Source organism: Acomys minous, assembly GCF_964271855.1.
Source record: "Acomys minous genome assembly, chromosome: 14".
NCBI classification, from domain to species: Eukaryota; Metazoa; Chordata; class Mammalia; order Rodentia; family Muridae; genus Acomys; species Acomys minous.
Window position 1 is genome coordinate 3,753,885 of NC_140496.1, and position 27,578 is coordinate 3,781,462.

The 27,578-nt window shown below is 52.2% G+C and overlaps 3 protein-coding genes across 5 annotated transcripts in view; 2 read left to right on the forward strand and 1 right to left on the reverse strand.

Annotated features, from left to right (window-relative positions):
* Positions 1-13,921, forward strand: part of EGLN1 (egl-9 family hypoxia inducible factor 1) — a 42,003-nt gene extending 28,082 nt beyond the window's left edge. The window contains exons 2-6 of one of the 2 annotated variants that reach the window (XR_014774291.1): positions 7,168-7,287; positions 9,028-9,164; positions 10,937-11,004; positions 11,789-12,843; positions 12,920-13,921. Coding sequence is in view for 1 of the 2 variants with exons in the window: in XM_084756154.1 (XP_084612280.1) it covers positions 7,168-7,287; positions 9,028-9,164; positions 10,937-11,004; positions 11,789-11,847 (384 nt within the window). In the remaining variant the exon portion in view is untranslated. Of the gene's footprint in view, positions 1-7,167; positions 7,288-9,027; positions 9,165-10,936; positions 11,005-11,788 lie in introns of both variants that reach the window. The other variant, XM_084756154.1, reaches the window with a different exon arrangement.
* Positions 13,922-15,323: 1,402 nt separating this feature from the next.
* On the reverse strand, positions 15,324-23,252 carry SPRTN (SprT-like N-terminal domain). 2 transcript variants are annotated; one of them, XM_084756152.1, is made up of 5 exons: positions 22,778-23,252; positions 22,037-22,136; positions 20,816-20,944; positions 19,343-19,610; positions 15,324-18,607 (listed from the first exon to the last, which is right to left on the reverse strand). In XM_084756152.1, the coding sequence occupies exons 1-5, from the start codon at positions 22,996-22,998 to the stop codon at positions 17,850-17,852; spliced, it is 1,476 nt and encodes a 491-aa protein (XP_084612278.1). In that variant the 5' UTR covers positions 22,999-23,252; the 3' UTR covers positions 15,324-17,849. The 2 variants fall into 2 exon arrangements, with proteins under 2 accessions (XP_084612278.1, XP_084612279.1); XM_084756153.1 differs by lacking the exon at positions 22,778-23,252 and adding an exon at positions 22,365-22,722.
* A 164-nt stretch (positions 23,253-23,416) lies between these two features.
* EXOC8 (exocyst complex component 8) lies at positions 23,417-27,444 on the forward strand. Its single transcript, XM_084756150.1, has one exon. The coding sequence runs from the start codon at positions 23,552-23,554 to the stop codon at positions 25,694-25,696; it is 2,145 nt and encodes a 714-aa protein (XP_084612276.1). The 5' UTR covers positions 23,417-23,551; the 3' UTR covers positions 25,697-27,444.
* Positions 27,445-27,578: the final 134 nt, after the last annotated feature.

The following is a 27,578-nucleotide window of genomic DNA, read 5'->3' on the forward strand; positions in this document are numbered from 1 at the left end:
GCCTCTGGTCAGCTGGGTGTTTTGGCCTGTCCTCTGTAGAACAGGTCCTGCCTCCTAACAATGAGTACACTTTCACATGCCTGCCTGGCTGCCAGCCAACTCCGCCTCAAGGCAGGTCAGATGAAGAAACTGCTCCAGTATCTCGACCAAGTTCTCCAAGGTCCCGGGAGCCGTGAGGTGCAGCTGTCGTTACTGACGTCTCTGCACCGGGCACAGTTAGTAGCGTCGCGTTGGTCATGTGGTTGATTAGCTTTGCAGGTGGTCAGCTGCTGCTGTACAGGCAAGGGCAGTTAGGTACAGAGAGCCTAAGTGGCCCAGAATGGCCCAGCCAGTCAGCAGTGGCACGGTAAGAACTCAGGTGCAACCGCTGGCAGATCTCTCTGTTCCAAATCGTCTTCTATTAGCCTCCCTTCTAGAAAGGTGTGGCAGTTTCAGCAGTTGTGCACATTCGGTTGTGATCCGATAGTCGGTTTGATCTCATCCGGGACCCAGAGAGCATAGCCACAGTGCAGACGTGTGCTGTCCTTCATGGGTCCTGCTTGTTTGCCTTGGTTTTTTGTTTTGTTTTGTTTTGGTGGTTGGTTTTTGCCTTTTGTCTGTCAGGTTGGTTGGTTTTGTTGGATTGTTATTGTTGTTTTCCAGACAAGGTTTCTCTGTGTTGGCTGTTCTGGAGCTCACTCTGTAGACCAGGCTGGCCTTGAATATAGAAATCCACCTGCCTCTGCTTCCCGAGTGCTCGGATTAAAGACGTGTGGCACCACCACCACCTGGCAGGGTTTTTGTTTTTGTTTTTGCCATTTTAAAAGTAGAGTTTAAGCCAGGCATAGTGACTTACACATGTAATTGCAACACTTGGAAGGCCGAGGCAGGAAGATTGGTAGGAAAGTTAAGTTGGTGAGTTCCTTTACTGGTGTGACTTGATGAGAGAAATGTGAGGTAGGATGTGCTCGGTTCCTCTAGGCAAACAGATGCCGGGCATGGGTCTGTAGAGAAGAAAGCCTGGGGCTGGTCTGTGCGGATTGTATTCCACTGTCCAGTAGCCACGTGTGTGAGCGGTTTTTTCAGTGTTTTTTAAAACGTGTGGTTAGCTCTTCCTCTGTTAATAATTTATCTACAGCTTAGTCATCATCCTGCAGATTACTTACCCGTGTCCTCACGGCTTCGGCCCCCAATTCCTGTCACACCTCACCGGTCACTTCATGAGCACTGGGTCTTGTCCCACTGCAGGACTAAAATGAGTTTCTTATGCTGACAGGTGAAGGAGAGAGAAACATGGTTTTTTGTTTAGGTCACAAGTTGGGGGATGAGAAAAAGACTGTTTATCCCCTTAGAAGTTGAACCACTGTGTCGGGGACGTTGGTTGTTAACCAGCTGAAAAATATTCTTGAACAAACGCTGAGAGGAGGTAAAAGTGTGAGCCAAAAACAGGAGGCGGGGCCTCTGGAGACTTGGGATAGTTTGGGCTGTTCATCGCTCCACTTCAAGACACTTCTAGAGAGAACCGCCCAAGGGAAGGCTTCGGGGCGCCGGGCTTCGACTGAGGTTCAGGGTTCTGGTTGCTCCAGGTTCCAGCAGAAGAAATCCTGCTGATTACACCAGGAGAATCGTTCCTCGGCACTGACATCCTTAGGGTTTCATTATTGTATTCTGTAATCTCCTTTTCCTATTGTTTAGGTTAGTTGGGTTATAAGTAAGGTACTCTCGGTTAATAAGTTCGTAATTAAATATATTTGCTAAGAAAATTGAGCCCTACAGACAGGATATCCAGATGTGATGCTGAATTGCAGGCTGTGACTGACACACCGTGGCACTGTCAAACGACCAGGTAGGCACACTGTTGGAGACTCAGCAAGCTTTGGGACATGAAGATTAACCCTGGGCTAAGTGAGAGCTGTGGTCAGAGGAGCAGGTGGCTCTGAAGAAGGTCATTAGGGCCCCAGAGGGTTGCTGTGGGGAAGTGGGGAGGAGTGCAGGGTCACTGGTCAGGGTTAGGGACCCTGGTTTATTCACACCTGCGCTGCAGGGCTGTGTGCAGCCATGTGTAGCAGGTGCTTGAACACTCGTATAAATGTGCAGCAGTTAGTGCCTCATGAAACTGCAGTGCACTGTGTGAAACTGGTCTGCAGCCCTAGCTCAGTGTGTGCATGGCCAGGTGCCATATCCCTAGAATCTCAGCACGAAGGCGGATGACACAAAAGGATCTTGAGTTTGAGGCCATACTGGGCTATACAGTGAGACTATTTCATAAAGAGCAAAGGAAGTTCACGCAGAGCACATCGGCAGCTTGGAGTGAAGAGCAGATGGCCAGGTGTAGGAGTGACAGCGAAGGCCAGATGATCAGGTGTGGGAGTGACAGTGAAGGCCAGATGATCAGGTGCGGGAGTGACAGCGAAGGCCAGATGATCGGGTGCGGGAGTGACAGCGAAGGCCAGATGGCCAGGTGCGGGAGTGACAGCGAAGGCCAGATGATCAGGTGCGGGAGTGACAGCGGAGGCCAGATGGCCAGGTGCGGGAGTGACAGCGAAGGCCAGATGATCAGGTGTGGCAGTGACAGCGAAGGCCAGATGATCAGGTGTGGCAGTGACAGCGAAGGCCAGATGGCCAGGTGCGGGAGTGACAGCGAAGGCCAGATGGCCAGGTGCGGGAGTGACAGCGAAGGCCAGATGGCCAGGTGCGGGAGTGACAGTGAAGGCCAGATGGCCAGGTGCGGGAGTGACAGCGAAGGCCAGATGGCCAGGTGCGGGAGTGACAGTGAAGGCCAGATGGCCAGGTGCGGGAGTGACAGCGAAGGCCAGATGGCCAGGTGCGGGAGTGACAGTGAAGGCCAGATGATCAGGTGCGGGAGTGACAGCGGAGGCCAGATGGCCAGGTGCGGGAGTGACAGTGAAGGCCAGATGGCCAGGTGCGGGAGTGACAGCGGAGGCCAGATGGCCAGGTGCGGGAGTGACAGTGAAGGCCAGATGATCAGGTGTGGCAGTGACAGCGAAGGCCAGGTGATTGGGTGCCGGAGTGACAGTGGAGGCCGGTGTTACTGCTTCTCTTGAGACACGGTGCTGGGACAGGGTTAACTGTCAGCCCACAGGACTCTTCCTCTCATTCATAGCCTGTCGAGTTTTAGTTTTCTTACCATCAAATGATGTTTCCAAATACTTCACTTCAGTAGGAAGCAGCAGAGGAAGGGGGACACGGCAACACAGCAAAGAAACCTTACTTGGTTCCGCTTGGTACTGAAATCATCCAATGCCAGAATAAATACCCTTGGGCTGCAGAGAGAGCAATGGCCAGGTGCTTCCTCCGTTTATTCTCTGGGTGAGAAGAACGGCTTTATGGTGTTTCCCTCGTGAGCAGGACCTCTGTCTCCTGTGGTTTCATCAGAAGGGAGGAAGGTATAGTCCATCGCTCGCTTCCTCTGGCCTTTCCCTCCCGAGTGGCTGTCAGCAGTTAGGCCAGAGATGACTGGACACCGCTGGGGTCACAAGGGAGTCACACGGCTTCATCTTCTGGCTTCTCATTTGCCAGGGTTGTGTGGGGCTTGGCACCCCTCTCCATGGCCAGTGCTGCTGCCTGCTGCCTGCTGCCTGCCCTGGGCAGGGAGGTGGAGGTGGCAGGGCAACTGCAGGCCGGTCCACTCTGCTTTTCCATTCCCAGAGCAGTGGGGCCTCGGGGTGCCAGGAAAGACAAATGGTACGATGCAGGCGTATCTCAGGGACTGGAAAGTGAATTTGCGTAAGTAAATGGAGTTTTACTCCCTGAACTGAAATTAAAACTTTCTTTAAAACTTCATCCACATGGGGCTGGAGAGATGGCTCAGCGGTTAAGAGCACTGACTGTTCTTCCAGAAGTCATGAGTTCAATTCCCAGCAACCACATGGTGGCTCACAACCATCTACAATGTGATCTGATGCCTTCCTCTGGCCTGCAGATATACATGTATATATAAAAATAAATAAATCTTTAAAAAAAACTACATCCGTACAGCCAGGGCTACATAGAAAACCCTGTGTCAAAAAAACAAAACAAAAACAAAAAAACGAAAAGCCTCCATCCACACTGTGTCCCCTAAGTCCACCCTCCTCTTCTGTAACCTCCTCATGGGCAGCTTCTTCAGCGAACAGAGTCGGTCTCTGCTGTCACCCAGTCTCCTTTATTTCTCTTAGAGACGGCGTTGGCCAGTTACTGACCCCTTCAGTGTTGTGGTCTAGCCTTGCCTTAGGATCGGCTTCTAGAACCAGATTCCCCAAGTCCCTGAGAACACTAGCCTTCTGGCCTTAGTTTCCTTGACAGGTGGGTGACAGGGGAACGACGCTGTGGGCCCCTCGCCTGGTGTGTCTGGTGTGTCGGATGCACTTACTCAGGCACTTGGCGGCTGGTGCTAAGTCTCTGCAGATTTTAAAGCCTGAGTGGGGCATGCTTGCCGCCAGCTCTTTTCCCCTTCGGGGTGGCTTTCCTCCTTGTAGCCCAGGTTGGCCAGTGATTAAGAGATTCTCCCGTCTTACTCTTCTGAGTGTTGGGCTTACAGATGTGCACCACACACCCCGCTTTCTGATGCTTTCAGGGTAGCCCCCACAGTCCCGGTTTCTTGACTCCTTTTCTGTCTTTTTTGGGCCCTGCTTGCTCTGTCCCAGTGTCCCAGTGTCCCGCTCTCCTCCTGCGTGATGCCTGGGCAGCTCGCCCTTTCTTCCTGACCCCAGTCACCAGTCAGCTTCTGGGGACAGATACTCTGCTGTGGTCCAGCTAACCGAGCAATGGCTGCCTATGCATGGAAGGCCTAAGCACCCAGTAGTTACTGTATCCGAGGAAGTAGACTTCAATGCTAATGAAGGAGGGGTGGACTTGCAGGGGGGGGGGGGGACACAGGCAAAAGAGCAAGGTCCCCCTCCACCTCCTTTATATAGGTTGCCAGCAGAAGTGCCTGAGATTAGAGGTGGGTCTTCCCATTTCAAATGATTTAATTAAGCAAATGTACCTCACAGGCATGCCCAGCCATTTTGGGGTTTTAGCTAATTCCAGATGTTGTCAAGTTTACCACCAAGAGGAGCCATCACACTAACCCTACAGTATATATTATACACTTGTGGGCTGGCACCACTCACCTGCAGTTCATAATAAACACAAGCAAGAACAGCCAGATACGGTACGCACCTCTGATCCCAGCACATGGGAGGCCAAAGCAGGCCAGCCTGGGCTACATAGTGAAACTTTGTCTCCAAAACCCAGGTGGATGGATGGATGGATGACTGAGTGAGGAGTGAGTGAATGAATGAATGAATGAATGAATGAATGGGACTTGATCTTTTGATCATCGTCATGTTAGCCCCAAGGCCTGCATGTTTGTGTGTATATGCAGTAAGTCTGACAACATATTTGCTACATGTATAGGTGGATGGGCAGCCAGTGTGTGTGGACCAAGGCGAGCCTCCTCTCCTGTCCTGTCCTGCGCTGGAATTTCCAAGGAACTGACTTTAAGTCTTTATGTTTCATTATTAGTGGGGGGGGGAAGAGTATGTGGGGTCAGAGGAAACTTTGTAGTGCTGGTTCTTTTCCCAGCTCTACGTGGGCCAGGGGTTGCATGCTCACACAGCAGAACCACCTCACCCTGCCACCCTCAATTTACTTTGTTTTGTTTTGTTTTTTTCCAAGACAGGGTTTCTCTGTAGACCAATCTGGCGTTGAACTCAGAGATTCCCCGTGCTGCTCAGTGCTGGGGCGGGAGGCCCTGCTGAACAGTAGGCGACAACTCCGGTTTGAGGTTATTCCCCGCCCACTCTTGGACTCACTATGACTTTCTCACTGAATTGCCAGCAGTTCAGTCAGGAGGGTCTTGCTGTTGGACTGGCGCCCTCTGGGTGCTGTGCTGTGAGTCTTTCGCAGCTGGTGACAGACTCTTTCCTGAGGCCCCTCCCCCCAGGCCATTCTGTGGTCACTGACACTAACACTAAAGCAGATGCTTATGAAGTCCATCCTGGGTCCAGAAAAATAGAGCAGCAGCCCTGGCCATGATGGGGAGCAGGAGGTCAGTCTGTCTAGGGAAGCCAGCTGACTTGGATTTTAATTAGCATTTGTCACATACCTAACCCTGATGGTCGATGGCTGACTTTTGAAAACACTAGGCGGTCATCCCTGGGGGGTTCACCCGGCACTCTCTCTCCCCCGTGCCAGTGGATGATGAATGATCTCCCCCTGCCCCAAATCCAAACCCCACCAGTCTGACAGGAAGATGGCGGTGACTGACATGCACAGTGGCCCTGCAGCGTAAAAAACCTTTTCACCGCTCTCCTTTTGGGGACTTCTTTGTTTTTGACGTGGTGGATTGGTGCTTGCTACTTTTCTACAGCCTTTTTGGGCTTTCTTTAAATCATCAGTATCTGATGGATTTCAGTCAAAATGATAGTCAAGTCACACTTTAAATTCAAATGTTTGTGTCCTTGAAGGGTTGACAGAAGAATGCAAACACCAAGGAGGGGGAAATAGCATTTGTCACGTAGCTGGCAGCGCCCTTCGACCCCGAGACGTGAGCGGCATGAGACCCGGCAGCACCCCATTCCCCGTTCTCTCCGATGGCGGGGTTTCTGTTGAGTCACTCCGTGCAGGAGCACATGGCCACTGGGTGCCTCTGTGGACGCTATCCCTACAGGGCATCACACTCGACAGCCTCTTGGGTTGTGTGTGTCTTGATGGTTTGAGCAAAACACAGTTTCCTTTCCCACCTCAGAAGCTTAGTCTCCGTCATGGAGTCTGAGTTTATTTCACTCACTGGCATGTCATGAGAGGATATTCGGAGTGGCCTACCCGGCCTGGTTCGGCCAGCACCAGGTGGCGACAGTTCAGTCCTCAGGTTTGGTACCAAGACTAGCTCAGGACACAGAACTCCATTGAGCAGTGAAGCCCAGAAACCCGTTGTCTTGTGACAGCTCAGGGTCTCCACAATGTGGCCCCCTGACCCTCCATCAGCTCCGTGCAGAGCTGTCACGGAGCTGGGTTCTCCACACGTGGGGTTGCTCACTGGCCTGTGCTGTGCTCTTTATCAATGTTGGCATAGAATACCCTGGCGGCTCCTTACCACAGATCAGGATCTTACTACACTCACCTCCCCTGTGAGTCCGCATTCGGTCTTGTAAGCTATGTTCCCACAGTCACTCATGGACCATTTGCCTTGTTGTCTTTCAGGCCATGGTTGCGTGTTACCCAGGCAATGGAACAGGCTACGTCCGTCACGTTGATAACCCAAATGGAGATGGAAGATGTGTGACATGTATATATTATCTAAATAAAGACTGGGATGCCAAGGTATGCGACTGAACTCAGCGGTGATGGGTTTCCTCAAGCTATTTTTTTTTCTCACAGATATCTGTAGTTCGCTCGTAAGTCTGTTTGAGATAATACTGTATTTGAAAACAAACACTAATGTATTAAAACATAGCAGCGTGCCTTGTCCTGTGTGAACCCATGGGTCATACTGTGCTGGAAGAGGGCCTGTTGGCACACACCAGGAATTCCTGTCCTTGGGAGGCGGAGGCAGGAGATTCAGGAGTTCAGGCCATCCTCAGTGACATGGGAAGGCTACCCGGTTCAGGGATGATTTCCAGTGGAGACCAGTGTCAACCACTCAGTTGTCCTTAAACAGGGTGAGGGAAAAGAGGATGAATATGTCTGTCATTCCAATATCGCTCGGTTCTGTGACACACAGAAGCAAGGAAGCAGGCTATACTCCTAGTGGCTGATGTCATCAGGGGATGAGCCTCTAGGCCTCTGTCCTAACTGAGCTCTAGGTCAGGCTCAGGGAAGGCATTCAAGTGCCCTTCCACTTTTGAGTCCACCTTCCAGGGAGCATTGGTTCTGGTTTGCTGGGCTTGGTGGTCCACACTTAAGACCTCAGTATTTGGGCGGTCAGAGGTTAATGTTAGTCATCCTTGGCTGCATGGCAAGTTAGAAGCCACCTCATCTCAAAACCAGGTAACCAGTATCTTCAGATTGGTGATTTTTTTGTTTGTTTCTTTGGTTGGTTAGTTGGTTTTGGTGTTTAGAGACAGGGTTTCTCTGTGTAGCCTCGACTGTCCTGGACTTTCTTTGTAGACCATGCTGGCCTCAAACTCACAGCGATCCACCTGCCTCTGCCTCCCAAGTGCAGGGATCACAGGCGTGCACCACCACAACCAACTCAGATTGGAGATGAGCGAAGCATTTCTCCTCATGGCTTATAAAGTACAAGGGTCTCAGGTCCATGTGCCGGCCTGCCGCTCCCTGCATGGGGCTCCCATGGTTCTGAGTATACTTGACACACTGTCTGTGATGCCTGTCTAGTCCCCACCGGGAGCCGGGGTCCAGGTAAATGACTTGTATGGGTGGAGTTGAGCAGCCATGATTAGAATTTACACCCAGAGCCGGGTGTTGTGGCGCACGCCTTTAATCCCAGCACTTGGGAGGCAGAGGCAGGTGGATCGCTGTGAGTTTGAGGCCAGCCTAGTCTACAAAGTGAGTCCAGGACAGCCAAGGGTACACCGAGAAACCCAGGCTACATAGGGGTATCTGGGTACAGAATGAGCCAGGAGGGGAGAAGACACAGCTGGTCAGCGTGCCAAGCTACCTGCCGCCGAGCCAGAGGACAGAAGCTCGATCCGTGAAAGTCATCCTCCAACTTCCATGTGTTCACATAAAAGTAGAGGCCGCGCGCTCCCCTGCCTGCTCAGTGTCTGGGGAAGGTTACAGCGCAGTGTTGTATATCCAGTTTGCGTGCCGACGGCAGCGTGAACAGAAGTGCTCACTGGTCTTCCAGGCTTGCAAACAGCTTTGGAGATTTTGTCTATTTGCCTGTGTTTGTGCTCACAACGCAAAGGGATTTTTCTGTGTATCAGTGTTGTGCGTGGAGTCTTGCCTCCCCACCACGCCTTGTTAGCGAACACAGTTGTTTTCATAAATGATCCCACTGAACACTTGAGTCATCAGCTCCCCTCACCTTAACCCAGTACAACTTGGTGGCTCAGACTGACACACTCTGCTCTTTTTCCACACTCCCTGCTCTTTTTCCAGGTAAGTGGAGGCATACTTCGAATTTTCCCAGAAGGCAAAGCCCAGTTTGCTGACATTGAACCCAAATTTGATAGACTGCTGTTTTTCTGGTCTGACCGGCGCAATCCTCACGAAGTGCAACCAGCATATGCTACAAGGTAGTGTTCACTCACGGGAACTTGGTTGACATTGTGGCAGGGCAGTGGGGAGTTAGGGGGAGCCCAAGGGTCTGTGGAGCTCCTGCCTGATGCCCAGGCTTTATGGTCTTAGTCTGAGTGGTAATGCCTGTGGAGTCATACACACACACACACACACACACACACACACACACACACACACACACACTGCTTTTAGAAAAGAGAAAAGGGCAGCTTTTGGGAAATAATTCTAAAAGCAGAAGTGAGAACAAAAGGGGGTCAGGGAGACAGACCAGGAAGATGCTATGCGTGGTGCATGCTGGGAAGACAGACTGGTAACGCAACGTTTGCTGCCATGTGTGCCTACCACCCCAGCATCAGAACCACTGCAAGTTCAAGGCCAGCCCAGGCAGTATATGGGACTCCAGGCTGGTGATAGCAGCATGATGAGAAAAAGCAGGAAACAACCCCCAAAACCCCCACCTGGTTTTCCAGATCTCTTTCATTGGACTTATTGACTGTTAAGATGCACATCCTCCTGTATGTGGGCTGATGTTAAGATGCACATCCTCCTGTATGTGGGCTGGTGACTTCTGTTTGTTTTACCATCAGTATGATTTGGTGAGAAGACCCAGACAGAAGGCCCTTCAGGCACAGTTGTGACGCGTGCATTTGTAGTGATGTAGTGAGCTCGCCTGTTCTTGTCAAGGAACGTGGCGGAGAGGCCCTGCTGCTTCCTTTGACTTAGAAGCAGCCAGATGTTGTTGAGGTTGCGTCTCCCCAGTGTCAGGGCGGCCAGCGGCCAGGGTTGGTGGCTATGGATGAGGCCCCAGGGCCTGCCTGGTGTCCTTCCTCTTGCCTCACTGATTCACAGACGGCAGCACCTGCATGCTGGAGCCCTCACAGGAAGCCGGGAAGCAGGCACGGCTCACGCTGAGCGCAGAGGTGCAGTCAGCACAGGGGCTTCTGGGCCAGAGCCCAGGTGTGTGTGGCCCAGGCAGGGGGTAGACTAGAGCCGGAGATGGGTGTGGGAAAGGCAGCTTTGGGAGCCACGTGGGAAGGGAAGGGAAGTAGTGGGTTTGCAGGTGAGGACTGAGGATTCTGAGGCGTTGGTCAGATATCAGAATTCTGATTGGCGGTTAACTGACAGCCTGCTATTCTGAACTACCCAGACAGCCCTGCTCCCTGGAGGAGGCCATGGTAGGAGCAGGGAAGCTGCTAGACAGAAGGTGCACGCACACGGCACTGTCCCCACGGGTGCCCCTGGCTCTGGCCTGCCTTCCACTCTCCAGCAGGGTGACTCTGGCAGTGGGCTGCTGTTTGTTTGGGTTGTTGCTTTTCCCATGACCTTTGGGCTGGTTCCACAGACTCTTACCTAGTGACAGCCCTTGTGAGGAACCCATGGCCTGAGGCACACACTCACATCCACAGTGTCTGTGCCCTTGCTCCACTGTTGACATCAGTAGGTGCTGCCACATGCTTCTAGCTCATACAGCATTTATTTGGGGGGAGTAAAGTAGTCCGGTTGGATGAGGTTTTGGCCTCAAAGCAGTACGAGTGTGGGTTGGAATCCTTGGAGTTTGAGTGTGGCTCCGCTCCTCCTCACCTATTCCTGACAGTGGGCCTCGTCCCTGGCCCGGCCATGCAGGCTGGGTGACGGGGTAGCTCGTCTGCAGGAGGGACAAGCCATGCTTGCTGCACACGCAGGTCTGAGGATGCTCTGGGCATGACACGTTGTCGGGAGCACTTCCTTCCTAGGGCCCATTCTGACCCCGTCTTAAATTTCCTTCTAGGTACGCAATAACTGTTTGGTATTTTGATGCAGATGAGCGAGCAAGAGCGAAAGTAAAATATCTAACAGGTAAACACAGCCGGGGGCGGGCTCTGCTGGAGTCATTGTGATGGTATTTTCTAGAAGCCAGTCTAGGAATGTTTTGTCAGATTTTTTAATTCCTTTATTTTAAAGAGGATTTCTGTGGTCAGTCTTTATTCTTATCTGCTGAAACTGTCCACAGCATTAGTGAAGGCTTGAGGCGAGCATCAGTGAGTTACGCAAGCTCAAGCTGACCTTTTCTGGCATGGCCCCCTGAGCCTCACGCTCCTCAGTGGCCTTCCGCCTACCTGGTCCCTCCCCTTCTCCCTTAGGCAAGTGAACGGCCCTTCCTTTCAACAGTATTCACTCTAAAGAATGTGTGGCCACAAGGAAAGTCTGTACAGAAGAGGGGAACGAAGATATTTTCCAAGCTCAGAGGATGGGTGTGCGATGTCCAGGTGCCAGCTTGGCGTGCCGGTCACACGCTTGTCCTGGCGTCACAGGACCCACTGAGTTGTAGGGAGCTGGACTCAGCTTAGCCCTCTGTAACAATGTAAAAAGTGGATGTTCCTGTGTTTTGGGAGGTACTGTGTGTGCACAGTCAGTGGCTCCACTACTGGACTGTCAGGTGACTTTACATGAAGAGACAGCGGCACTGTTTCTGTTGAGATGGCTCTGCTGACCTTCCAAGGTCTGTGCAGAGCACTTGTCAGTGGCAGTGGCAAAGGCTAGGATGGGCCTCATGGGACGCTGGAGAAATGAGGTTTCAAGTGTTGGAGTGTAGTCACAGCAGCTCTGGTATGTAATGGGAATGCCTCTCTCTTTCTTGCAGGTGAAAAAGGTGTGAGGGTTGAACTTAATAAGCCTAATTCAGTCAGCAAAGATGTCTAGCAGAGCCTTAGGTCCAGCAGAACCCACTTCACCTACAGCCACTCGGTTGCCTTCTGCGGACTCGTACCCACGTGGACGGGATGAACAGAGACGCCTGGCTGGCATTCCATCTGGGAGCCAAGCGGCTTCGCCAGGTGTCATCTGACAGAGGGCTCCATCCGCTGTGACTGCTGTGGGGTCAGCTCCAGACCTGTGACTGCGCTTGGCTGCCGACTGATGAGGAGACACTGTCGGAGGAGAGTGGCTTTTCCATCTGGACACGAAACAAGGGCCCTTTGTAGGATTTTCTTCATTTTTCTATTTTGCCAGATCTATCATCTGAGTTCATTTCATCTTTTTTATATCAAGTTTGAATTCGGGGAATTTTTGTATTAGGTACAATTTATCAAAACTGAACTAAGAAATTACAGTATTATTCTCAAAATAACATCAATCTATTTTTGTAAACCTCTTCATGCTATTAAATTTTGCCCTAACGGCCTCCTACGATGATTGTCGCCAGTGAATGATGACTTGTTTGATTTTGACTGAGAGTAAACAAACGGCAGGGAGCTCCAGCTGAAGCTCGTGAGGTGTTTCCTGGCGTGTCTCACAGTAATTTGAACTTGTAAAGGTCGCTGCTGTCACGCTTCGGCCTTGTTGATAGTGAAACCTAACAGTAGATGGTCACCGCTGACTCCCAAGTAACTTAGAGTTATGAGAGGAAAAAAAGCCACAGGAAAAGTGTTTTATCTTTTAAGTTAATTTCTTACAGCCAAGTGACGGGCACTGAATGAACTTGAGGTCGTCTTCGGCTTCTGGTTCCCAAGACAAAGGGCTTTCTCCCGCCGAGGGTCTAGCCTGCCAACAGTTGTGCCCCACCGCCACGGTTTTCCTTGTGGCTTCTCCTTAGTTTTATCAGAACCTTGTTCTGTTGCAGGGCACCCGGTGTCCCCAGGCACGTGGACAAGTGTGCAGCTGTAGCCTCAATCTTGATCATCGGCTCCTTGGACAGCTGTGAGTCATTTTCACAACCAGTACTGAAAGAAGCGTAAAACCAGACACTTTCTCTTATGGGTTTTTCTCTTTTTAGAGAAAAGAGGGACCGTGGAACAGCCACACCAGGCCTGCCAGACTCCTCCACCTCTACAGTTCCCCTAGGAGCCAGACTTTGCACAGATTATGGGTGCAACTCCTTGTCCCCTTAGGTGTTCTGTCTCTGACCTTGATCTTTGCCAAAATGTGTGTATACAGAACTATTTCTGTGTATTTCCCTTCACACCAGTCTTAGCCCCTGTGTAGTTTGTATCCAATTAGAACCTTTTCTATGGAAAGCTCAGTAATTCTTATTAAGAGATTGCTATTGTTCATGTAAGACATGAAAAAAAAAATCAAGTAAGGCTGAGTACGAATCGGGGTTCACTCAGCATTGTGCTTGCATGAGGGGCTCATGGCAGGAAGTCCAGTTCTGTCCTGTATCCTTTCCTTCAGCCCCAGTAACCGCTGACCACCTCTCCAGCAAGTGCCTCTGCCAGCCGGCCCAAAGCGCCATGCTTCAGAGTCGGGAGAAACTGTTTGGCATTGGTGGTGGAAGGTCTGTCTGGTTGGATCAGCAGCCTTTTAATGTGGGAGACCATGGTGTCCTTTGAATTGGACCTTTAGATTCTGCTGTGGAGGTGTGGGGCAGGAGTGTGCTTGCCAGACAAAACTTAAATTCTCTCGCTCTTGGAAAGCGTGTCCTTTCCTGGAGGTCACTGTGAAGCGGTCAAGAAATCAGCATGGTTGTGCCCGTCATGGCCACTTCAACTCTCAGTTTCACGTTAGTGGCACCAAGCAGGATTCTGCTTCAAACTGTTTGTGGTCTGTCTGTGTGAGTCCTGGTTAAAGAGAAAGCTTTATGACGCTGTTTTTACTCAACACATTAACCAGCTGTGGAGCAGACCTTTACCCGTGATAGGCAGAGCGTTTAGAGCACTTCAGGATTCGCATAGAGACTCGTGTGGTTCGGAAGCGGTCTTTCCTATGAAATCCTCTCACGTTGCTTGTAAAGCTAATCTAATTAAAAAGATGCATAAATGTTCTTGAAAAAACTTAACTGTTGTCACTTCCAGCTGTCTTCTGTTTTTTAGCCCATTATCATGGACTTTCATCAAGAGCACATTGGTCACTTACACCTTTGGTCTAGTCCACAGTGTGCAGCAATTACGTTCTGTAAGTAACAGAAAGCAAACAGCGAGGAGAGACAGACGCCGCAGGTGCAGACATGGTTACGGTCAGCGGGCCACCTGCATCCTCAGGAGCGGAAGTCGCCCATTCTCCGTAGGCTTTCAGGTGCCTTAAACCCCACAGTTGCTCAACATGCTGAAGGAGAGGGCTTGGTACACACCTGCAGGGCCACTGGCATGCGCTCTACACACAATCGTCTGACTTGTGGTCCCATGCAAAGACACAAGCGTCCCCTTAGGGCAGAGTAACGGGATGTACTTGAGCTCCAGGTGTGGTAGTGCACGCCTTTAATCCTAGCACGAGCGGCAGAGGCAGGAGGCTGTCTGTGAGTCTGAGGCCAGCCTGGCCAGCCAGGGCTCTATAGTTAAGACCCTGTCTCCAAAAACTCAAAACCACCACGTCAGTGTGGTGTTCAGTGTTTTAGCCTCTCGGGGCATTTGGAAAGCTACTGAAACATGCGGCGGAGTGGGTCGGAGGATGAGCTAGAAATGAAAACTAAGAGTGATGTGATAAAAACAGAATTAATCTCTTTAGTTCTGATGCAACCTTCAGCCTTCTGAGCCTTTAGCTTGGAGACAGGGTCTTCCTGTTGTCCACGCTGGCCCCAAACAGCACTCCTGCTCAGCCTGAGACAGCTTTGAATCGTCTGAGCGTCTTGTATGCCGCCTGGGTCCGCTTGGCTCCCGGATCCCTCTACTCATACTGTTTGCTCTCCTGTTCCCTACCCTCCATATTCACCGTGTCTGGTGCCCAAAGTTGTGAGAGGAAAAGATGCTCTCAGGCCTGCAACTCAAGCCAGCACAGGAGCCCACACTAGAAAACATTGCCTTAGACTTTGCAGGTGCTCTGGTGTGTGTGTCTTGTGAAGCCTCACCACTGGTTCCTTAGGCCAAAGGAAAGAAGAAAAGCTGAGACTTGACCAGAGCCAACAAAAACTCCTAACTCTAAAGCACAAGAAAACCTAAATGCACTCAAATAAGCATTTCCTTGGATAAAACTTGACACTTGGAACTAAAGATCCATGTCCAGCACTGATAGCCCTGTAGTTACAGCTACAAAGGGGCCAAAGCCCAGCGTAGGCCCTCACAGCAGCCGGGCTAGCATGGCAGTGCAGCTCGGGCACAGCCTTTAACCTGGCTCCGCAGCACTGAGATCATTTTTTACCTTATGTTTGCACGTGTATGGAAGCATGTGTGTGTGTGTGTGTATTTACTTAAAGAGGAGCAGGGGCCACCCTCAGCACCATAAAAATCAAACCATTAAGACATAGCTTTACATCAAAACATCCTCATTTATTTTTAAAATTTGAAAAGCTTTGAAAAAATATAATCTTAGAGCTTTTGAACAATGAGACAGGGTGAGGCTTTAGCTGGTGCTCTCCTATTTACCTCAGATCCCAGTTAGGACGTGCGCACAACTGGCCAAGGCCAAACAGGTTCCTCACTCTGCTGTTGGCCAGCACGGGACGCAAGCACAGGTCTCTCTAGACAGAGGGCCCGGGCTCCAATGTGAGGTTAAAAGTGCTCCCAAAGGGAGAATTCAAACAGAACGGAGCATGTTTCGCTGATAAAATAGCAGATGCAAGGGTAACAAATCTTCTCTAACAAGCACGGGCTCACCAACTTTCCACCTCTCTAGCATTCCACAACATGCTCAGAACCTGGTGTTGCCTCCCAGCTGCACCTGGGTACAGCTCGTCCTCTCCTTCCCGGCACTGCAAGGCCACTAGAGGACACACCAGGTGCAGTCCCACCCGCACGCCTAGCTAGGCCTGTCCGCATGCTTCCTGCCATGGGCTCACAGCTCACACTCCACCCCCAACAGCTGTGTCTCCACAGGATGTGTCGGGTCCCCGTCCCCCCACTGTGCTCTCCCTGCATGTTGAAGCCCTTCCCCTCCTTTAAGAAGCTGATTCAACTCACTAAGGACCAAGGCCAGGGTGAAGCCCTGTCCCGGCGCTGACTGACCTGCATCTCCCCACTGGGCGCAGCTCTGAAGGGCAGGGACCACTACTTACCTATTTCAGAGCCCTACAACTTCATGCAGTTTGGCTCAAAAATATTTAACTGCCTATAACCTTTAACATTGATGAAAATATGGCATATATTTAAACACAAAACTTTAATAGCCATTTATCTATAAACACTTAATACTATTTAACTTCCTGCTTTAAGAAATACCAAACTTGTTATCCGATCTGACAGGCTAAAGATCCTGTCAAGAATGCTGAGAAGGTGGCACTTGCACACTGCTGGAGGAGGGGAAGTCGGACAGAGATGAACACAGACACGCTGTGACCAGCTCCACCCCCGAGTGGCTGCTGTCAGCATTACTTAGGCCCAACCTGGGACACTTCCAGTAGTTGGGTAACACTGGGTGAGGGGGAAATCTTCTGGCTATCTTTAAATTCTACAGAGGAATGAAAATAAACCTCTACACACAGTAAAGTGCCTTACACTGTCTGGTAGCACACCAGCCTGCAGGGATGGGGAAGGCAGGCACTGTGAAGGGCCAGCTACAACAGGATTCCCCCACCTCCTCCTCAGGGAGGTCACGGAGGAAGTTACGCACAGTGGAGCCCCAGACAAGCCAGGCTCACCCAGATGCTCACAGGATTTGTGCACCTTACAATGTAGAAATGACCTGGGGGGGGGGGGGCAAAGTTGCCATGGCGGGCGGACAAGGATGAGACAAAAACCCTGAGCCAAGGACCTGCCCCTCTGCCCAGAGGTGGGAAGGCACAGACCTCTCCAGTGCCAGGTTACGTGCTGTTTTCACACTGCATGCAGTTCCTTGTGCTGCGTCGGGTACGTTCTGCTCTTCGGGGGATTATGCAGCTTCCTGAGATGTTATGTGTCAGCTGCTTTTTAGCACCAAGTTTTAACTGTTCACGTAAGTCCCAGCAAGTCCGGCCTGCAGAACTGAGTGACCCTGGCTGCACATTCCAAAGTAATTTACTAGCTATTCTGGATCCACTTTACTCAAAATTCTGCTGCCACCTCTTCTTAAATAAAGATGACAAAGAAAAAAACTAAGAACTTTTTTTTAAAGACATGGTCTCACCATGGCCCAGACTGGCTTCAAACCCCACAGCTATCCCCCTGCCTCAGCCTCCCCAGTGCTGGGATTGTAAACATGAGCTGTCATGAACTAGAAAAATTCTTTTAAATATAGGAGGGTCTTTTTAGTAAAGGTGGGACAGATTATATACTTAAAATATAAATTACTGGAAATATAGAAGTCTTTAAAATTTGCTACCACCATTATGTATAAAGTAAAATCTTTTAAAATGTAGAAAGCTTATCAGCTGCTACGGTTTTGAAAGAAAAAGAACCCTGGGAACTTTAGAATCGCTGCTTCTTACTGTGTGGACAGAGCTCTGGCCTCAAAGATGAACACCGGCCCTTCTGTGAGCAGCGCTGCACTGTCAGGCTCCTGCAGACTAGCCTGAGAGTGTTCAAATAAGACCTTCAAGAACAAGAAAAACACAAAAGGGCCTACAACCGTATATTGATACAGGGCAAACTAAGCTCAAGCCCTGGTAAGGCACAGGTGAACACAGCACCTCGGTACAGTAGACAGCGACTCCCACTTACCCAGGGTCATGGGCTCAAATGATGCTCCTGCCTCAGCTTCCTGAGAACCTGAGACTACAGGGGCACACCATCCCTGGATCAAGTCAGAGACTTAACTACAACTGTACACTGTGCTGGTGCAATAAGCCACTGTAACCCACAGCTCCTTCCCTGCAGGAGACATCACCGTGAGGTGACAGGTGGTGTGGGACCCAGCCCACTTCAGACTCTTCGAGGTCGGAGATTGGTTTTGTTACCTTCCAGGCAGCGGTCCAGATGTTCATTAATCTGTGACTCCAGAACTATCCCCTGACAGACGGGGCAGTTGACCAGCCGTCGTTGACTGCGAGGCACGCTGGTGGCTATGGGCCGCGGGCTCTCCGGAAGGTCACCACCACCACTCTGTGTTTGCTCCTGGATGACATTATCCAAAGCAGTCCTGTCCTCCAGCCTGGACCGCTTGCTCAGGAATTGGTCTTCAGACCCACTCTCCTCTCGGGAGATGGCTGAGGATGTCACAGTTGCTGCTGCTGCTGCCATTACTTTGGAGGCATTTCTCAGGGACGCCCTGGAAGGTGGCACCTTTCTCTGAGAGCCGGACACCGCTGAATGCGTGGAGCCATCTCCAGCAGTCCCACTCCTCACTGGGGATCCATTCACATTCCTGAAAGCCTTCTGGTTGGCCACAGAGACTCTGGGGAAGTAGCTGCTCAGGACACTCTGGTGACTGGCAGTGGGAGCAGGGGAGACCAGATGAGGTTTTTTGTTTGAGAAACTGTTTTGTTCACATTTCACCTCAATGTTGGAATTGAGCCTGAGGCCACTTGCTGAATTGTCTTGACCTGAGAGACCTTTGGCTTCATTAACCACGAGTGAGGCCTTCAACTTCCCCGCGGAGGGACAAGAGCTTGTGTCTCCGAGAACATACCCTTTTCCGCTGAACGGGATGAGAGGCTGAGCCTCCCCTTTGCACAACTTGTCTGCAAAGGAAACATACAAGACTCTTCCTCAACACTGACACAGCAACAGACACTGAGCAAACGGTGGCTACTGACATGACAACTTGTCTTGTTCCAACTCTGATCTGTGCAGTAGTCACCTACTGACAAGAGAAGGCAGAGGGAGCCTGTAACTCAGAGAACAGGATGGAAGAAACTAGAGAGAAGAGCGGCACTAAGCAAAGAGCTTCCTCCAACCAGTGCTGGCTACTCTCACGGGCCCCTCCTCACCTGGCTTCCCTGATTTCTCCGGACTTTAGGAAGCACAGCTTGACTCCCAAGGCCTACCCCGCCAAACCGACAACCTTGCAAAGGGAAGTGTCAGCTTCAGTAACTGCTGCCCCCTGGGGAGTTTCTGAGAAGCAGATCCTACGGATGGCCCAGGGACAAATGCAGGCCAAATGCCTCTCCCATCCTCCAGGACACCTCAGCAGAAGTCACTGGGAAAGGAAGGGCCCAGGTTGGTCAGGACTTAGACTCTGGGTGCGGTTGCTCTTGTCACTGTTTGCACTCTGACAGCCACTGGCCTTGGCCTCCCCTTCAGATGCTGCCGATGGAGAGCGGCTCACCTTCCCTCACCTGCACTTGCCTACCACCAGTTTGTGATGACGGGCCCTTTGTCCCTGCAGCAGCCCTGCACCACTCCACCCTGTTCGCTGACAGGCAGCTTGCCCATCCAGGCCAGGCTGGTAGGCACTGGACCCAGGTGAGAGGTACCTGTGTTCTCCATGGCTGAGGCCGGTGGCTTGCCGGCTTTTGTCTTCCCTTTGCCTTTCTTCGAGTAGTTCTCTGGCTCCTTGATTTTGATGTACGTGCCTCCGCAGGTTTTCTGGTGGTCAGCCCACCAGTAGTCATGCGCAGAGGGTGCCCTGTTGGTGGCACGCTTTACGTAGCCGTAGTAGGGCTGTCTGTGCTGGCAGGGCCCGTTGCAACGCCACCAGTGCCGCCGGTACTCGTCCACCTCATCGTGGAAAGTGTGGTAGACCTGAGGGGCACAGTGTCCAGCAGTTACAACACGCTCAGCCGGAGCCAAGGAGTCCCTTTTTGTTTTGAAATAATCCATTTACCAGACATTTCTAAAAAGTTCCATTTTGAGAAAGGTAGTTACTATATTAGTTTCTTTTCAAAAGTTCACTTTAATGGGAAACATCAGGTAATTTAAAACCTCCTCCTGTGTAAAGATAGAAACATCATAAACAAGATTGTGGTGGGGGGGAAAATCCACAACTACAAACACCTCTATGAATGTCAAGTCTCACAGACTGAACATCATTAAGAACTAGATCTGTAGAGGGTAAGTACAGCACTATAATAAGCCTGTAACAAGAGAGTTGAGACCACAGAGCTGGAGGGATGGCTCAGAGGATGGCTGCTCTTCCAGAGGACCTTGGTTCAATTCCCAGCACCCACATGACAGCTCACAACTATCTGTAAACTCAAGCTCAAGGAATCTGACTCCCTAACACAGGCATATCTGCAGGTAAAGCACCAGTGCACATAAAAATTAAGAAGGTAAAAAAGGTGACACCAGCTGAGAGTAATTTATCTCTTAGAAGAAACCACACAGATTTCCTTAAGTGTAAGTTTCTAGAAACAATATAAGCTGCTAAAGGGCTGAAGCAGCAGCCAGATCCTCCCTAAAGGGCACTCAGAACCCCATGGCTAACCGCACAGTATGCACCGCGCTCAGCCTGTGCTGAGACCCTGCACACCCCTGCTCTCAGCGCAGCCACTGTCCTCACTTCACCAAGCGTTCAGGGTTCAAGTGTGTTGAGCAGTGTAGCCCTGCCTGGGACGGCTCCTCCAACACTACTCTGTCAGGACTGAGGGACTGGCGCACATGTGGGAGAATGTAGGACGGGCTGGGGGGTCCTCCTCAGGGCCCAGAAAAGTATGAAGCAAGGCTGAAATGCCGGCCTGGAGTTGCTGGAGGCCTCACTCAAGAGCACGGCTGGCTCTGCAGCCACTCGGCACCCAGGGCCCAGGCAAGTCTAGTCATTTCTGGCTTCTTGTTCAAGGCTCAAAATCTGTTTCCACCTAGTTCATTTTTACTGTATGAATGGCTTCTGGGCGTGGTGGCGCACATGCACCATAATCCTAGCATTCAGGAGTACAAGTTAGAATCCTGACTTTGTAGCCAGACCCTGCTTCCCCCTCCCCTGTTCCCCAAGCATGGGTGGCTCAGCATACCGTTATGTTGGCTCCTGTCATCTGGTTGATACGATGCATGTGTTTACAAAACTCTGGGCCATGTCCTTCCCGGTCTTTATCGTTATTTGTGACAAATAAGTAGGCGTGTATCATTTCATGCAAAAGAGTCTGAAACAGAAAACCAGTGCACTAATTTCCTAAGGTATGTCTGCAGATAAAATGCATTCTCTTTCTTAACCTGCAATCTTAGTCTTCTGCAGGCCCAAGTACACAAAATTTTGCATATAACATTCCAAGCTCTGCAGAACCAATTAAAATGGCTCAAGAAAGCCTATTTAACTACCCACTTAAATCCTAAAGGTTACTGAATCCAACCAAAAACTTTAAAATTTTGATAGAGAAACCCACCGTAAGCAGTGAGCAAAGTCAAAATCCGATTCCAGTAACTGCAACACGTATCACAGCTCTGAGTTCTGAACACAACACTGACATGCCAATACCAAAAGAGCAAACAGCCCAGGTCTGAGTGGATACAAAGCTAAGAACATGCTGAGCATCACGCAGTCCTGAGAACCCAGAGCTCAAGGTGGAGGCAGAAGGGTCAGACTCTGCTCCCTCACAATCACACACCCCCCCCTGCCAAATATAGCTGGGTACATGCATGCCAGCTCACTGAGGAGGCAAAAGGGTCAGACTCTGCTCCCTCACAATCACCCTCCCCCCAAATATAGCTGGGTACATGCATGCCAGCTCACTGAGGAGGCAGAAGGGTCAGACTATGCTCCCTCACAATCACCGCCCTCCCACCCCCCAAATATAGCTGGGTACATGCATGCCAGCTCACTGAGGAGGCAGAAGCAAGAGATGCGTAGAGACTGAGGCCAACCTAAATAACAGAGACTCTGTCTCTTCAGATCAACAAACTCGCCTGGCCAGGAGCGACAGCACACAGCTGTAAGCCCAACCCTCAGGGCCGAGCAAGAGGATAATGAGGTGGAAGCCAGTCTGGCTGCTATCAAGATTCTGTCTTTAAGCCGGGCGTGGTGCGCACACCTTTAATCCCAGAGCTGGGAGGCAGAGGCAGGCGGATCCAAGTGAGTTCAAGGCCAGCCTGGTCTATAAAGAAAGTCCAGGACAGCCAAGGCTACACAGAGAAACCCTGTCTAAAGGGGGGTGGGGGTGGGGGGAAATCCTATCTTTAAAAATAAGTAAGATTCCTGCAAATCACGGAGTTGAGAACCAGGCTTATGCAAAGAATACCTCTACAAGGTCCTTTCTTGGTCTCAGTTTTAAAAGGGGTTCACTGAGACGGATGGAGCACATCCCGCCTTTCCCTTCATAGGTGCAAATCCCAGCACACCTGGAAAACAGGCACAACAACAGTTTACACGTTCACCAAATACACAGAGGCGGCAGATCAAAAAAGCAAACCCTAGCCTGGTATAGTGGGGTGTGTCCTTAATCATAGCCCTGTGGAAAATAGGCAGGCTGATCTCAGAGTTCCCGGGCCAGCCAGGGATGAGTAGTAAGGCCTCATCTAGAAAATAAAACAAAACAAACACAAAAGCAAAGGAAAGCAAATCCTTACCGGTTCTTGGGTAGTTCACAGGAAAAAGTCCCTGATAGCAGATGGCTTTCCTGAGTGGGACACTCGCTGCAGGCAGTAACACCTGCTCACCCAGTGTCTGCAGGGACACTTCTCCAAAAGGGTCACAGGGTGGGTGTCAATTTAGATGTGCGCTACATCTTAGCCTGCTTTCTACGTGCAGGGCAGACTACTATCTCGACTAGGAGGGTGGAAAAGCGATCTTGTTGATAAATCGCTGAAAGCCCGTTGGGAACCGGCCCACTCTGGGGTGTTGTAGGTGCGTCTCCCGGTGACATCTCCCTCCACCGCAAAGCCCGGGGTGGGGGTGGGGTGGGGTGGGGGGCCCAACGACAACTCAGCGGCCTCGCCCTTCCCTATGTTCTGAGCCGTTCGGGGGGGCCCCCATCACTCACAGTGTCATGCGCACACTCCACTTAACCTCCACCGCCTCCAGCTGACCCCAGAAGAAGCGGTCGTTAAACTGCAAGAAGAGCGCCTGCAGGTCCGGGGTGGGGTCCACCAGCTCCCAGGACGCGTCCACCAACGACACGGGCTCCCGGGCCGCCGCGCGCAGGGCCACCTGCACGTCCCACTCCTCCTGCAGCCGCAGCGCGACCATCAGATCCTCGTCCATCGCGCTCTCCTCCCGCCGAAGCTGCTCTCCCTGAAGACGCCGGGCCGGGCTCGTGCAGCGCTCGGCTCTCGCCAGACCTCCGGGCCCGGCTGTCAGGTGCGCGCGGGCTCGTCCCCGACCGAACGCCTACCCCGAAGGCTGCTCGGAGCCGCCCCGCGGGCACAGGCTTAGGAACGCGGGCTCGGGCTAGGGACGGCTCCGGGAAGCCGGTGGAGCCTCCTGAACGCCTCTTCCAGTCCAGCGCTTCACGTCAAGCCTGGTCCGCGCCCGAGCCTCCTCTGACTTCCGCACTGGCTCGCCCGCGCACGCGCATTAAACCGCGGCCGTTTTCGCGCAGGCGCGCCGTCGGCACTCCGCCCCGGGCGCAGGCGCAGTAGTCGAGGCTCGACTCCAGCACAGGCGCAATGCGGCGCTCGGCTGCGGCGCAGGCGTTTCGGTGTTGCTCCCGCCCCGCTTCCTCTGCCGCCTTCTCCGCCGGGCTCGGGTGGGGCTCGACGGCGGCGAGTGACAGCGGCCACTGCGTGAGGCGGCGGGCGCGGGGAGGCAGGCAGCCATGTCGGACAGCGGGGCGAGCCGCCTGCGGAGGCAGCTGGAGTCGGGGGGCTTCGAGGCGCGGCTGTACGTGAAGCAGCTGTCGCAGCAGTCGGACGGCGACCGCGACCTGCAGGAGCACCGGCAGCGGGTGCAGGCGCTGGCGGAGGAGACGGCGCAGAACCTGAAGCGCAACGTCTACCAGAACTACCGGCAGTTCATCGAGACGGCGCGCGAGATCTCGTACCTGGAGAGTGAGATGTACCAGCTGAGCCACCTGCTGACGGAGCAGAAGAGCAGCCTGGAGAGCATCCCGCTGGCGCTGCTGCCCGCCGCCGCCGCCTCTGCCGGTGAGGACACGGCGGGCGCGGGGCCTCGGGAACGCGGGGCGGCCCAGGCAGGCTTCCTTTCCGGGCCGGGCGGCGTCCCCCGCGAGGGCCCCGGTACGGGCGAGGAGGGCAAGCAACGCACGCTCACCACGCTCCTGGAGAAGGTGGAGGGTTGCAGGGACCTGCTGGAGACGCCGGGCCAGTACCTGGTGTACAACGGGGACCTGGTGGAATACGAGGCGGACAACATGGCCCAGCTGCAGCGCGTGCATGGCTTCCTCATGAACGACTGTCTGCTGGTGGCCACCTGGCTGCCGCAGCGGCGAGGCATGTACCGCTACAACGCGCTCTACCCCCTGGACCGCCTGGCGGTGGTCAACGTCAAGGACAACCCGCCCATGAAAGACATGTTCAAGCTGCTCATGTTCCCCGAGAGCCGCATCTTTCAGGCGGAAAACGCCAAGATTAAACGAGAGTGGCTGCAAGTGCTGGAGGAGACCAAGAGGGCGCTCAGCGACAGGAGGAGGCGGGAGCAGGAGGAGGCAGCGGCCCCTCGCGCGCCACCACCGGCCACTTGCAAGGGCAGCAACCCGTTTGAGGACGAGGACGACGAAGAGCTGGCCAGCCCTGAGTCGGAGGAGGAAAAGGTAGACCTCTCCATGGAGTGGATCCAGGAGTTGCCGGAAGACCTGGATGTCTGTATCGCGCAGAGGGACTTTGAGGGGGCCGTGGACTTGCTGGACAAATTAAATCATTACCTGGAAGATAAGCCCAGCCCCCCTCCCGTGAAGGAGCTGAGGGCTAAGGTGGATGAGCGGGTGCGGCAGCTCACCGAGGTGCTTGTGTTTGAGCTGTCCCCAGATCGCTCCCTGCGAGGCGGCCCGAAGGCTACTCGAAGGGCCGTGTCTCAGCTGATCCGCCTGGGCCAGTGCACCAAGGCTTGCGAGTTGTTTCTGAGGAACAGGGCGGCGGCCGTGCACACCGCCATCCGCCAGCTCCGGATAGAGGGCGCCACACTGCTCTACATCCACAAGCTGTGCCACGTCTTCTTCACCAGCCTCCTGGAGACCGCGAGGGAGTTTGAAACAGACTTTGCCGGCACGGACAGTGGCTGCTACTCTGCCTTCGTGGTCTGGGCCCGGTCTGCGATGGGCATGTTCGTGGACGCTTTCAGCAAGCAGGTTTTTGACAGCAAGGAGAGCCTGTCCACTGCGGCCGAGTGTGTGAAGGTGGCCAAGGAGCACTGCCAGCAGCTGGGAGAGATTGGGCTGGACCTCACCTTCATCATCCACGCCCTGCTGGTGAAGGACATCCAGGGGGCCTTGCACAGTTACAAGGAAATTATCATCGAAGCCACCAAGCACCGGAACTCGGAGGAGATGTGGCGGCGGATGAACCTGATGACCCCCGAGGCCCTGGGCAAGCTCAAAGAGGAGATGAGAGGCTGTGGCGTGAGCAACTTTGAGCAGTACACGGGGGACGACTGCTGGGTGAACTTGAGCTACACGGTGGTGGCCTTCACTAAGCAGACCATGGGCTTCCTGGAGGAGGCGCTGAAGCTGTACTTCCCAGAGCTGCACATGGTGCTCCTGGAGAGTCTGGTGGAAGTCATCCTGGTTGCGGTGCAGCATGTGGACTATAGCCTGCGGTGTGAGCAGGACCCCGAGAAGAAGGCGTTCATCCGGCAGAACGCATCCTTTCTCTATGAAACCGTCCTCCCCGTGGTGGAGAGGAGGTTTGAGGAAGGTGTGGGGAAGCCCGCCAAGCAGCTGCAGGACCTTCGGAATGCATCTAGACTCCTGCGGGTAAACCCCGAGAGCACCACTTCTGTGGTCTGAGGCTGGGATCTGTCGTGTGTGCGTGTGCACACTGCAGATACATTATCTGTATTTACATTGCACTCCGTCAGCACATTCCTCAGAGAGACAAAGAGCATATAAATGTGCCCTCTTAAAATACAGTCAGAAAGATAATGTGTTGCGTGTATGTCATCCTCCCACAAATACTCGAGTTATTAGAGCATAAGCCATGCTTTTAAATTAACTCTTTAAGGACTGTTTAGTCTCACCTCAGCATTTCAGATTACCCTGTAACCTGAGACACCCCTCTTGAGGCAGGACATCATGCAGCATTGCTAGTTGTGCAGCACCCCGTTCAGCAGGCAGTCGGTGCTGGGCAGAACCCCTGCTTCATGTGCTCCTTAAGCCAATCAAATTGGAAAGAATGAGTTGGGAAAATTGGTTTGGGGTAAATTAGAATAAGTGCGTGCCAGATCTTGTATTCTTTGGGCATCAAGTCACTGAAAAGGCAGCATGCTCCATGGCTAATTGGTGCTGTAGATTTTATTTAGATGCAGTTTTTTTGGGAATCACAAGGACCACAATATGTTTTTTAACATAGTCCAGAGCTGAATGAACTTGCTGCTGCAGCACATTGCGCCACGCTCAGGAAGCCCACACCAGGGAGCCTAGCTCTAGGCTGATGACTCCAGGCCCCTGCAGAGGACCAGCTTGGGCTGGGAGCCGATGAGACTTCTGACAAATGCAGAACTCCTTATTTCAATAATTACTGAGGGTTCACGGTCTCTGTAGATTAAGAGTTAGAAAAGAATGCAAATCTCACTGCTTAAGGATGCCAGCGATTTGTTTCTCATTGGCTGGTTTTTTTGAGGTAGGTTTCAGCCTGGGCTGGCTATCCTCCTGACTCCATTTCCCAAAGGCTGGGAATTCAGGTGTGTGTCACTGTGTCATTTATGCTGTGCTGGGGAGTAAGCCCAGTGCTTTGTGCATCCTGGGCAAGCACTCCCCACTGGACCACATCCACTGCCCTGATGGTTTGTGTGTGTTGTAATTTAGTAGATAGTTGAGGGGAGATGGACACACCTCAAGCATAGGGCAGGCGCACTTTATGGCTCCTCAAATGCTGAATTTACCAAGTACAAGCCAGGCATGCTGATACACTTAATCACAGCCACTGGGCAGAAGAGGTGGGTGGATCTTTGAGTTAAAGGCCAGCCTGGTCAACAAGGTAAATTCTAGGACAGCCAAAATAAAATAGAATTAAGAAATAACACCAACAGAATATAGCGTGGGAAATCTGTGCGTGAGGCTGACTGGATCCCCCTCAGTGCCAGACACCTGGTGTAGCTCAGTGTCCCCCTCAGATGGGGTCAGAGCCGCTCTGACTTTATGTTTCCTCAGACTCCAAGCAAGTCGTAAAGCTTGAAGGCGTGCCCGGCACAGTGGGGTCCATGCACAGAGACGTCCTGCTCCAGTGCCAACCTGTCAGTCCCCTTCTCTTGTTTGCTTCAAAATGTACTGCACAGACCAGGAACCACAGACTGGATTAATTACTGCTGGGAAGTCGGTCACCGAACACCTGTCACTCAAGTGCTCAAAGTTATTTTTGTCCAGGAAGCTGCCTGTCAATAGATGACCAGCACTTTGATCTTGCACCTTGGTATCTTAAAAGGACTGGAAGCTGGGCTTGTAGATGAAAGCACTGCTGTATGTGTACTTGACTTTGATACACTATGGGGCAAGTCCTTTACACTGTCTGGGAAAATAAAGCTTTATAGTGTTCTCAACTGCATAGAACTGATCGCCACTATAACACTTTTCTCATTGCTTATTTCTTCACTTATTTGAAACAGGGTCTCATGCTGTAGCCCCGGCTGGCTTAGAATTCTGTGTACACCAGGGAGGCACTGAGCTCAAGAGA